This window comes from Tympanuchus pallidicinctus, unplaced genomic scaffold (assembly GCF_026119805.1).
Source record: "Tympanuchus pallidicinctus isolate F22 unplaced genomic scaffold, pur_lepc_1.0 scaffold15, whole genome shotgun sequence".
NCBI lineage: Eukaryota > Metazoa > Chordata > Aves > Galliformes > Phasianidae > Tympanuchus > Tympanuchus pallidicinctus.
The window spans coordinates 20,912,773-20,924,430 of record NW_026294669.1 but is presented as its reverse complement, the minus strand read 5'-3'; the positions used below and the strand labels follow the sequence as shown (position 1 = coordinate 20,924,430).

The 11,658-nt window shown below is 59.5% G+C and overlaps 1 protein-coding gene across 5 annotated transcripts; it reads right to left on the bottom strand.

The window, feature by feature from the left end:
* Window positions 1-7,080: 7,080 nt before the first annotated feature.
* Window positions 7,081-9,125, bottom strand: HOXD8 (homeobox D8). 5 transcript variants are annotated; one of them, XM_052676069.1, is made up of 3 exons: window positions 8,695-9,123; window positions 8,271-8,457; window positions 7,081-7,866 (listed from the first exon to the last, which is right to left on the bottom strand). In XM_052676069.1, exons 1-3 carry the CDS (start codon window positions 8,815-8,817, stop codon window positions 7,574-7,576), a joined length of 603 nt encoding a protein of 200 aa, XP_052532029.1. In that variant the 5' UTR covers window positions 8,818-9,123; the 3' UTR covers window positions 7,081-7,573. The 5 variants fall into 5 exon arrangements, with proteins under 5 accessions (XP_052532029.1, XP_052532030.1, XP_052532026.1 ...); XM_052676070.1 differs by having other exon boundaries at window positions 7,081-7,869; window positions 8,310-8,457; window positions 8,695-9,107; XM_052676066.1 differs by having other exon boundaries at window positions 8,271-9,125.
* Between the last annotated feature and the right edge of the window lie 2,533 nt (window positions 9,126-11,658).

The following is an 11,658-nucleotide window of genomic DNA, read 5'->3' as shown; positions in this document are numbered from 1 at the left end:
CTGCGCTCGCTCGGCTGGGGAAGTAATTCCAGGCATTGAAGTTTGAGTTTACTTAAAACGGGCCCTTAGTTCTCGCCCTACTCCTTAGCTTGTTCGACTCTTGTTCGATGCCTCAGCCATTCGGCATCACCCACCGGTTCCTGGCCCGTGCTCCCCGCCCGCTGCGAGGGCATGTGACTGCTACCCTGGCAGTCTGGAGGGCCGGCAGATCTCTTGAGGTGGAGGTGGGAAGAACAGGAAGAGAGGTGAACCATCAGTCCCTGGAAGATGAGGAGGGCGTGGGCTGAGGACAAATATGTCCGGGAGGTGCGGGGATGGGAAAGGACTGTGGGATCCGAGGGGTAGATGGGAGGGAGGAAGCTCCCTGTGATCTAAGCAAGACGTATGTAGTTCTGCAATTGAATAATAGTAGCCCTGAGATGCTGAAGGGGAAATTAGGAGGATTTTCACATTTCCTATTCTAAAATGCAGATGTGAAAGTTGACTTTGAAGCTCTGGCCGGTTTCTTCTTCAGGCTTGTATGGCAGCTCCCATTTTCGGGTCTGATGATCTGGAGACGGATAAAGTGTGGAATGGAGAAACCCCGTACTAATTGCTTTCCCTCTGGCAACAGTTGCGATAAAAGGGTTGGGGAAATTGAATCGCAAGGGTAAAACACCGTCGCCCTTGCAGCTCCGTGCCAGACACTAAGACAGCATCCTGCCCCCAGGACCGCACCGCCACAAAATGACAGGCTCCGACTCTCGCTTTGAACAACAACTGCGCTCCTTGATAGCGTCCAACGCATTATCGCTCTGTGCTTTTATCGCTGCTCCGACTTTCCGCCCATTCCCCGTGCAGAGTGTGGGCACCCAGAGGCCCGGGGCGGCCCCGGCGGCAGCGGAGCCCCGGGAGCGGGCAGGGTGGTAGCGAGACGCGCCCCGACATCAAACGGGAACAGCGGCGGCAGCACTGCGGGTCCGCGGGGCGGGGGACTCGGGGCGGGGGGTAGAGAGGGAAGCCGGGGCCATGGGAGCGCCCGGCTCGGGCAGGAACGGCCCCGGGGGCGGCCAGGGTCATGCCCGGGCACAGCGAAATGAGGCGGAGGCAGGGAGAGCCGCGAGGCACCGGCGTGCGTGGGGCGGGGGCGCGGAGCCAAAGGGGCAGGGAGGGGAGTCGACATCAGCGGGCGCTCTGCTCCGGCTTCTAGCGCTGCCCATGGGGAAGGCGGGGGTACGCAGGACTCCGGACAGGCGGGAGGGTCGGCGGTGGAGGCAGGAGGACAACTGATGGGGGGAGGGCACCGGGGCAGCCCCAGGAAAGTGGCGGAGGGTCGAGCGGTGCCCCCCGACCTGCAGTGGTCTCTCCCGTGGGCGTGGGCCGGGGCAGGGGCCCGGGGCCCGGGGCGGGCGGCGGGGGGCGGCGGGCCCCTCTCCCGGGCAGGGATCGTGGCCAGGCTTGTCCTATAGCGCCTTCTCCTGGAAGAGGCTGTGGGACACAAAACGGCTGGTGGCGGTGGCGGGCCCCGCCGCGCCCCCGGCGGCCGCAGCGCGCCCAGGACGGCGGCCCCGAGGGCGGGCAGGTGCCCCCGGTCCGCGCCGTCGGGTCCAGGCGGTTCCGGAGCGCCCCCGAGAGCCCGCCCGTGGCCGGGCCTCGACGCGGCCCGGCAGCCACGTGGCCGGGTTCTCTGGGGGCTCCGCAAGCCCCTCGGACAGCCTGGAGGCACCTTCCCGGGTCCGCCTCGAGGGGCTGCCGGCGCGGCACGGCACGGAGGCACTACAGCTGCCCCCCACAAGCCCCGGGGACCCCTCCCCCAAAGGCATCCGGGGAGGTTCCGTGCTGCGTGCAGCCCCTCTGCCGCTGAATACCCTTTTATTGCCCCTCTCTGCCAGGGACGTTTCCTCCGCGCCCGGCCCGGCCCCGCTCCCGCTGTACGCTTTATTGTGCCTCATCTCTGCCTCCCGCTTCCTGTTTGTTCCCTCGCACCACACAGCATTGAGTGCCGCACTGCAGTAGAGCCGTAAATACCTTTAACAGCTGCCTGCCAACCCGGGGGTGAAATACTGTCTTTGTTCCGATTTTTTTCCACCCCCATCGCCCATGAAACACCCCGTGAGAAATATATTTGTTTGGGAAACGCGAAATGCTATCAGGAAACAAGCCAATTGGTGGGATTAGCGGACTTTAGGAGCACAAACACAACGTGCATTGCTTTTATCAATCTGAGTCCACGGGTCTCATCCACCCTCGTTCCGAGTCCCCCATGTTCGGGGGCCCGAGCTCTGCTCCGGGCAGCGGAGCGGGGCCCGGCCCGGCCTCGGCAGAGCCCCGTGGTGCAGCTGCCGGTTGTACCTGGGTGCCGCCTGCAGAACCAGCTGCCATTGCCTGGAGGTCATATTTTGTTGTTGTTGTTTTTTTAAATAGCTCTTACGTCAGTAAAGCATAGGTTAGAGATCGGCTGTTTCCTTTTTTCTTTTCTTTTTTTTAATGACTCATAAATTCTGTTACACACGTCGGAAAATGAAGCAGGTGTGAGAATGCTGGGTGTGAAATCGGAATTGCACTCATTTCAACGCACCAACACAGCCACACGGCTACAGGCGCTCTGTAGGTACAGAAACGTGCATAACCGTGCGGTCCCCGAAGGTGCCCTGCGTACATACAGGCGTGCTGAAAGAGTTTGTTGTGAAAGGACACACATAGGTATATTTAAGGAAATACACATACGTATGTGTGCGTTAATGTCAATGAAATGAATGAAAGGAGAAAAAAAAAAAAAAGAAAAAGGAAAAAGGAGAGAAGAAAGGAAGGAAGGAAGGAGCCGGTTAGGAGGAAAAAATGCTGACCTCCCACATACAGCAATGGGATCGTAAATGCATCTGTGTCTGTGTGTTTGTCGACATATATGGACACACGCTCAGCAGAACCCGTTCGAACATCCTGCGTTTGTTGTCTTATTTGCCCACAGGCTACGAATCCTGTGAAAACACCTCAAGGACGAGATTTTCCGAAATTGTGGCCGAGATTTATTACGAAGCAGCTATAATTACCCTGCCGACCAGGAGGGGCTCTGAGAGCAAAACCTAACGCAACACGACACACTTTCCGACTTTCCCAGAGTGTTTCAACACTGCAAGCGGTTCCTCCCAAATAGTCGCAGCACGGGGGCGGCGCGGATCCTCGGGCTGCGGGCGCCGGGTGGCTGACAGAAGGATCCCTCTGTGCCTCCCCAACACGTACAGGGATGCGTCCCGCACCCGCACACCCTCCCCGGGCCCGGTTTAATTGCGGCATTTTGCTCCGCCGCTAAATGTGTGGCTGCTTTTGAGGGAAATGACGACGTGGTGAATTCCTGCAGTGCAGTGGCACGGTGCATTTCCGTCCCTGAGCAGCACCCAAAGCAGCACAGTGGCTTCCGATTGCATGTTTTGAAAGTGCGGAGGAGATATACAGCATAGATACACACATTGTGAAATAATATATTTACAAGCACGTTCTATAGAGAGAAACAGAGGTGTAGACAAGTACATACACACACATAGGCAATGTAGATCAGGGTATGTACATCCGTATATAAGCAATGCGGTACAGGATCTACACGCATATGCAGGCAATGTGGATAACGTCAACGTGATCGTTCTATCTCCCCTGCACATTTCAAACCAAACCCATTTTATCGAGTGCTCGCCCACGATTTAGCCAGTCGGGCTGCCCACTGGCTGCGCTCTCTCCCGGTTGCACGACCGCGCCTCCGCTTCTCCTCTCGTGGCCACCCCGCCTGGAGCAGCCGGGCCCGGTTCCTCCCGCTGTGCCCTGCGGGCCGGGCGCGCCCGCGGCTGCAGGATCATGGGCCGGGCGGGGGCTGCCGGGGCAGGACGGGGCTCGGCTCTCCGGGGCCGCCCGCGCCCTCCGCCCCCGGCGCTGCCGCACAGACACCTGTTAGGTGTGAAGTTACGCGAGCGCCCTTCCGCTACGGGAAAACGCGGAGCGCAAACACGGCGCAGCACTTCAGCCTGCGGGAAAACCAAACCACGAGGAAGGGGTGCTTAGCGGGAGAACCGCAGTGTCTCTGCGCCCAGACCCTCAGCCTTCCGCCGCTGTGCGCGGGGCCGGGGCTCGCTCCGCAGCCTCCTCCGCGCCGCCCCGAGCGGCAGTCTGCATCCACGCTAACCACACCGAGAGCCGGCGCAACGGCAGCCCCGAAAGCGGCCGCGCTAACGGTCCCGCTGCTGCACCGCACAGCGCTGGGTGCTCCGAGGGACAGGTGACCGAGTGGGGCCGGAGCTCCGCCCGCGGGAGCGCGGTGCTGGCGGTAGCCGAACGCTTACCGGTGGGCGGCAGCGCCCGCTTGCCGAAGAGCCGGGGACGATCGCTGTAATCCATTTTGCGCCCGCGTAGCAATCCGGGGGGCAGCGGCGAGCGGCTCCGCGCTGCGCCGCGGGAGGAGAGGCGTCACGGAGCCGGGGAGCAGCGGGGTTCGGGGAGAGCTCCGCCAACATAGCGGCGGCTGCCATACACCTCAGCCAGACAAAGGTTAGGAAAAGAGGGGCTGAGACTCTCTGAAGGCAGAATGCAGGGGGAAATTCGCCAGGGAAATCAGGAAAAGGCCATGAAAGCGCTCGCTGCCTGCACATGACCAGCCGCAGCCAATGACGAGCCCAAATAGGTCATAAAAAGGTCTATTACCAAGTTGTAAATTTTCTTCAAACAAAAAGGAATTTACTGCAATTCCTTGCGGATTTTGCACATACTGCTTCCCAGCGCCATGTTTCTTTCGCCTGCGCGCTGTGCTCGTGTTTTTCACTCTCTGCCCCCGCGGCCTGCGCGCTCCGAGCAGCTGTTGGGGCCCCGCGGGCGCGGAGCTCTGGAGAGAGCAGAGCGCTGAGCCGCACTCGGGGTGGGGGGACCCCGCTTAATGACCACTCGGCGCTGTGCCCGTGGGTTCGCTCCTTGCCTTAACGAAAGGGGCTTTGGACCGCGTTACCCACAGCCGGGCCCTACGAGAAAACGTGTTTCCTGTAGCGCCCGCTACTGAAGCCGAAACCATGGATGGCCCAAAGGCAGCCCGAGCCGAGCAGATGCCGGACCGCGCCCCGCAGTTCGGGGTCCCGCAGGTCGCGCTGCCGTCGAGCTCCTGCGCGAAGCATCCGCGTGGCTCCGGATCCGGGAGTTCAACAAGCTCTCGGAAAAGGCTACGGCTACCCCGTGTCACGGAGGGCGAGGAACGAAAATTGCGGCTCTCGCTCGATTTCTGTTCAGAGAAGAGCAAGAGCCCTCTGTCTGTACCTTACGTGTTGATCGAACCCGCCGGGAAAGAAAATAAAAACAAATCTAACAAAAAAAAAAAAAACAAACTGCGCTAATGATGTGGGGTCTGTGTCACACCGCTGCAGGGGATCACACACCCTCGGATGAGGCACCCACTGGGCCGAGCCACCGCCAGCTCCCGCGGCCCGGCGCAGCTCCGGCCTCTCCCCGCACGGTGCGGCGTTCCCTCCTGGCCCCGCGGCCGCCGAAAACGCATTGAGCAACCGCTGCCTCACTTCGCTTTTCCTGAACAGGACTGTAAACGAAAGCGAAGGGGAGATTGAGCTGCCAGCTACGGGCGGGAAATACCTTCATAAGTACACAACAGGTTTTTTTTTTTTTCCCTAATTAAAAAAAAAAAAAAGAAAGAAAAAGAAAAAAATAGATAAAGAACAAAAAAAGAGGGGGGGGTGGAAGAAGGAGAGGGAAGTTCCCCGTTAGGCCTTTTGCAAACGCTGTGCGCACCGCGGCGTTGGTTTGTGCGCGTGGCTGCTTTCCCAGTCGGCCCTGGGAGGGCAACGCTAACGGAAACTTCGTCAGGAATATTTTAATTTCATTTTCTTTGTCTGAAAATTAAAACAACGTCGGCAGCAGCTCTTTCCCGGACGAACACCGGCTCAGGAAATTCTCCGCCGGGCCGTGACGGCTCCGGTACGCGCTTCCCGGGGCCGGGACAGGAGAAGGCCCGGTGCGGGGCTGCAGTCGAGCCCCGGAGCCGCATCGCTCCCGGCCACCCGGGCACCGCTGCGTATATGCAAATCCGTGCAGCAAAATGGTGCCTTCTCCACTTTGCCGCAGTTTCCACGCGTTTGCAAGCTTTAACCAGTTACGTGATTAAAATAAATCAGAACAATGGCTCCGCTCGATTCTGCCTCCCTCCGGAGCTGGAGCTTCGCAGGGACTGAGCCGAACCTGGCTGCGGGTTGGAAGGAGAGGGGAAACTGCACGAACGCACCCCGCGTACCGAGCACGGCTTCAGCGCGGCCGTCCCCTCCTGTCCGGCTGCTCCCGGCCGTGGGGCTGCGGGACGAAGCCCCGGCACATCTCGGGGCCTTCACGAGCGGCTTCGGGAGGACCGCAGGGGCCGAAAGGATCCCTATCCGACGGCAGCTCCGTTCCTTTCAGGGGCACATAATGGGAGTCGAATTGGTCGCATTCACCGCACCAAGTCCTGCGGGGACTTCAGCGAACATCGCGCATTGGAGGTGTGAGAAGGGGGAAAAAAATGCGCAGAAATTTTTTGTAAGGCTTCATACCGTGTGCACGCTGCCCCTAATCGGGCTGCCCCCGCCGCCCTGCCCGGTAGTTTGGAAAATTGCCCCGAAAGAGTGCCGAGATATTTATTGCAGAAACGCCCTTTTCTGTATGTATACGTGATTTGAGAGCACGAGCCACTTTGAGATCCGAGATCCGTGGGGGAGGCTGGAGCCTCATGGCGCTCATGGACCCCAGAGCGGGGAGCACTGCACGATAGGGCCGCGGCAGAGCCCCTAGGTGAGGATACAGGAAAAAAGCAGCGAAGCCCAGGCACACATGTCCCAGCGCTGGGGAGCCGGGGCTCTCCCACGGAGGAAGCTCGGTCAGGGAGCCCTGTGATGCCCCGCGTCCCCGTGTCAGGGCGTGTCGAGACCCGGCCGGGGCCGGGGACCCCCCTCAAATTTTGTCTCAAGTGGGCCATTTCGAGATACCCCTCGACCAAATAGAAGCTAGGAACCGAGCTGAGAGCAGATGTGGAGGTCCAAGAGTTTATCGGAGAAGCAGATTACAGAAAGGATGTCAGGAAACAGATAGAACTTATATTTCAATAATTTTGGTTTATTTAAATCAATAGTAGAAAGTTTCATATATTTCTAAGATTTGCTCTTCAAAATGTATTAAATTTATTTAATTTATTCGAGATTAGAAAATAACAAGAATTAAAATAGCACAAGTGCACTTGTTTGATTAATAAAGCATTGGTACATGTCTCGTTTAATGGCGTTTATCATTAGGAAGTGTATGTCGCAATCACTGCCTTTCAATATTGCAAGAAAAAAAATAGTATCTATATCTATATAATATATATATATATCTCATTAGAAATGTATTGCTGCGAACTCGCTATCAGATTTCCAGGACATCTGGAGATCGCTCCGGATGCAGTTAGACCCAAACCCAAACCCACACAGCACGCAGTGGGGCGGGACGCGACCCCGCGGGACGCACACGGCGGGGACGGGCCGGAGCGGCGGCCTTGGGCTCCTCGTTTCTGATGGCCTTTCACAAAGGCTTTTAGGGCAAAATTAATTTAATTCGTGTGGCTTTCGGCTCTGTCGTCTTCCAGATCATGTGTTTCCTTTTTGGCCTCCCCTTCCTTTCCCTCCTGCTTGGAAGCGGGGAATTTGTCCTTGTTGTTCTCCTTTTTCCACTTCATCCTCCTGTTCTGAAACCAGATCTTTACCTGTCGCTCGGTGAGTCCTAGGGCGTGGGACACCTCGATTCGTCTCTTCCTGGTCAGATAGGGGTTAAAGAGAAACTCCTTCTCCAGCTCCAGCGTCTGGAAGCGGCTGTACGTCTGCCGCCCTCTCCTCCTCCCGGGCGCTGCTGTTTGAAACAAAAACACGGAGGTCGAGGCGGCTCGGAACAACGCTTCCGCGGCGCCCGGGGCCCTAGGCACATCCCTCGGGGGGAGAGGAGGAAAAGGGAGCGCGGGGAGCGCAGAGCAGCGCGAGTGAGTGAGGCTGCGGCCTCAGCGTTAGGCGCGGCTCCCCGGCGCCGCAGTTTGCGGGAGCACGGCAGCACCTGGTGACCGCCCCCGGCCCCGCTCTCCCCCCCGGCGGCCGGGCCCCGGCAGCTCAGCAGGCCCCCCAACCCCCACCCCCCCCCCGCAGTCCTCCCGCAGTGCCGATAGCAAGAGCGGTGCGGGAACGCAGCGAGAGGCACAGAGGGGAGGAACGGAGGGAGAGGGGAGAGAGGAGCGGGAGGAGGAAAATAAAGTTTCGAACTCAGACGTGAGATGGAAGCGAATGCCGACTGCGTCCAACCTTGCGGTCTCATCCAGGGAAACATTTGAGCAGGAGACGAGCTCTGATTTAAGTGGTCTGGTTCCTCGCCAATATTAGCACTGGACGATTTACAGTCAGGATATTGTACCAGCTCGGCCTCTTGCTGTGTCGTAAAAATCTGCTGTCTCTGTAAGTTATCGTATCCGTAAAATTTAGCGGGCTCCCCGTGACAGGTAACCCCGCTGCAGGGGGCAGGAGGCGGAGGCGCGGCGGGGGGAGGAGGAGGCGGCTGGTAGGCGGCCGCGGGGCTCCCCCCGGCCGGATGGTAAAAGTCCGCTCCGCCGCCGCCCCCCGCCCTGCCGGGCTGCGGGAAGCCGGTCCCGTAGAGCAGAGCGGCGGCGGCTGCGGCGTGGCGGCCGCTCACCTCGGGCGCGAAGTGACAGTCGTAGTACGGGGCGGGCAGAGGCTCCCCCGCCGCCACCGCCGCCGCCGCCGCCGCCGCCGCCTTGTATTTGGAGTAGAGCGGGTTGACAAAGTAGGAGCTCATCGGGGAGGGGGCAGCGGCGGGCGGGGAGCGGGCACGGGGCGCTGCTCCCCCCGATGCCGCCGCCGGTGCCTCTCCGCTTCTCTCCCGGTGCCGCCGCCGCCGCGCCCTGTGCGCTCCCCTCTCCTGCTCTCCGTGTGCGCGGTGACCGGGGCTGGAATATAATCGCTCCCAAAATGACCTGCCTCACTGCTTTTACTATTTCCTATTAGGCACACAGCAGCCCGCGCACGCACACACACACACACACACACACACACACACGCTCATGAGCTCAGGGGGGACTTTTGGCTTCAGTTTACATGTGCCGCTCCTCAGGCAAGAAAAAACCCTGCCCAACCCTGCCCGGATCCACCCCGGCCGCGGAGCCCCCGCTCCCCCCGCCGGGAGCCGCCGAACCCCCGCCGCGCGGGCGAGGCCGCGCAGATCCGCGCGATAACCGCGGGCGCGTTGCCCGGGGCCGGCCCGTAGCCGCGGCCGGAGAGAACCCGCAGGGAGCAGCCGCCCGGTGCGCGGGGCCGGGGGCGTCCGGAGGGCGTCCGGGGGGAGGGGAGGGCGGGCGGCGGCTCGTGGGGCCGGGGCCCTGCGGATCATTTCCTCGCGGGCGAGTGGAGCGCTGGGAAATGAGATGCACATTTACCCTTGACGCCGTGCACGCATGGCTGAGGCCCCAGGTTAATTGACACTTAATGGAAATCATGCCCATGAATATACTTTCCATCATTTCACCCTTGGTGGACGTCATTAGCGAGGCAGGGAGGGGGAGGAAGAAGGGCGGGTGGGTGCGAAGGCAGCAGTGCGGGGCCGCTGGGCGAAAGAGGCAGCGAGCGCACTCACGGGCATGGAGGAAGGAAGGAAAGAATGGGAGGAAGGGAGGAAGGCGCTGCCCGTTGGGCTCCAGGACGGGGGAAGGCTGCTCAGGAAGGACTGCACGGTCCCGCTCCCAGCGCTCGGCGAAGCACCGTCTCTGTTCTCCGGTCCCCGTTGAGGTTCCCGGAGAACTGCTTTTCCTGAAGCGGGAGCAGCTTTTGAGGGAAGACACCCCCAGCAGCCAGAGTCCACCCTGATGTGAACAGACGGAAAATGGAGGTGGAATACTAGACTGGCCTGTCGGTGCCACGCGTGACCGTCTGGTGCGAACCGACAACTACGTTGTGGTTCCATAACAGCCATCTCAGGCCCCTGCCCCATCACAGCCCGCACCCCAATCCACCCCCACCACCGGCTCTCCCTTTGTCTCGGAAACTACCCTTGCCCCTCACGAGGCGTCTCGATGCTCGCGGGGGACACGGTCCGGGCCTTGCTGGAGGCCCGGTGAGCGTGCGGCTGGGCGCCCACAGCCGCATCGTGACAGCACAGCCCGGCTCAGCACGGCCCAGCACGGCCCCCTCGGGAGCAGCGATCCCTCTTCGGGGATGGAGGGCACGGAGCTGTCCCCCCGCGGTGACCAAACGCATCTCTCACTCTCGGGTGTTGGAGCGCGCGGATCTCCGCTGCTATGAGGAAAATACAACAGAGGACGCCCATAGCGGCAGGGGCTGCAGAAGTGGCACCGGAGCCCCACTCAGCCCTGCGCGGCTTCTCGCGGAGGGGCGGCCGAGACTACCGCAGCTCCACAAGGTCGCAGCGTCCCGCAGGCAGCGCCACTCCCGTCCGCATCCGCGGGGCCGGAGCCAGAGCGCGGCTACCCGGACAGGGTGCGGAGCGCTGCGCGGACGCGGAAAGGGGCGCAGGCAGCGGGCGCGGCTCCGGCGGTAGAGTGGAGCACGGGCGCCCTCTGGCGGCGTGAGGGGACAGGGACAGGGACAGGGACAGGGACAGGGACAGGGACATGGTCAGGCAGTGACACGCACAGGCCTTCACCGAGAAGGGGTTTCCATAATCCCAATCATCCCAGAACCGCAGCGACGAACCGGCACGGTTCTGATCCGCTTGTCGGAGTGCTCAGCCACGAGCGGATTTTCATTGCCTTTCTTTTTTGCTTTTTTGCTTCGCTTTAAAAAAAAAAAATATATATATATATATATATATATATATATATATATATATATATATACATATATATATATATATATATATTTCCCCCCCCTTCCTCCCTCCCTCCCCTTTTTTTTCTTGTCTGCCGGAGTTCCCAGTGCCATTTACTTAGCACGTTTCTGTGACCTTCTTTTAATTTTTTGCCAGTGCTCTAATTAACTACATACAAAGAATGCGCCTCGCTTACACATGGCAGCCAGCACAGACGCCGGAGCTTTGAAGAGCTCTGCTATCGCGTTTTCGATCATGTTTCCCCACACATTACACCACAGATTCTCCATGTGTGGTAGTTTCAGAGCTATACGGTTTTGTCCTGAACACGTTATTTTGTTTACCCGTGCGCTTACGTCTCTCTGGATTGATTTATGTGAACGAAAGTAAGGAAGATTCTTTGTGTAGGCGACACACGGAGCCTCTCGGAGCTGTGCTGAGCACAGCCGCGCTGAAACGCTATGGACGGACCGAACCAGGCTGCCGCTGGACGTGGAAGAGCAGTGCGGGGAGTTTTGCTTTCTGCCATTTTGAACCAAGCACACGGAGCGTTAGGAAAAAGTAAAAGGAAAACGGGCGAAAAAAAAAAAAATAGGGAAAGTAAAAAGATATTTATCCGAGGTAAAATATGTTACTGTGCCTGAGATAAAATATGAAAAGGAAATGGTTTGGGCTTTGTGACGATTTCTTACCCGAGCTTCCTGATGGCATCCTATGGCAGAAATACTGCGTGCACGCTGCTAGCTATAGATTCCGCCCCCCCCTCCCAACACACACATGGTGATTTTGGAAAACGCAGCGGTGGGATTCCTCGCG

Coding starts and splice junctions, on each gene's coding strand:
- HOXD8 (XM_052676066.1), bottom strand. CDS start 8,817: ATGAGCTCCTACTTTGTCAACCCGCTCTACTCCAAATACAAGGCGGCG. Junction 7,867..8,270: donor CGCTTCCATCTCACGTCTGA/GTTCGAAACTTT, acceptor TTCAAACAGCAG/CGCCCGGGAGGAGGAGAGGG.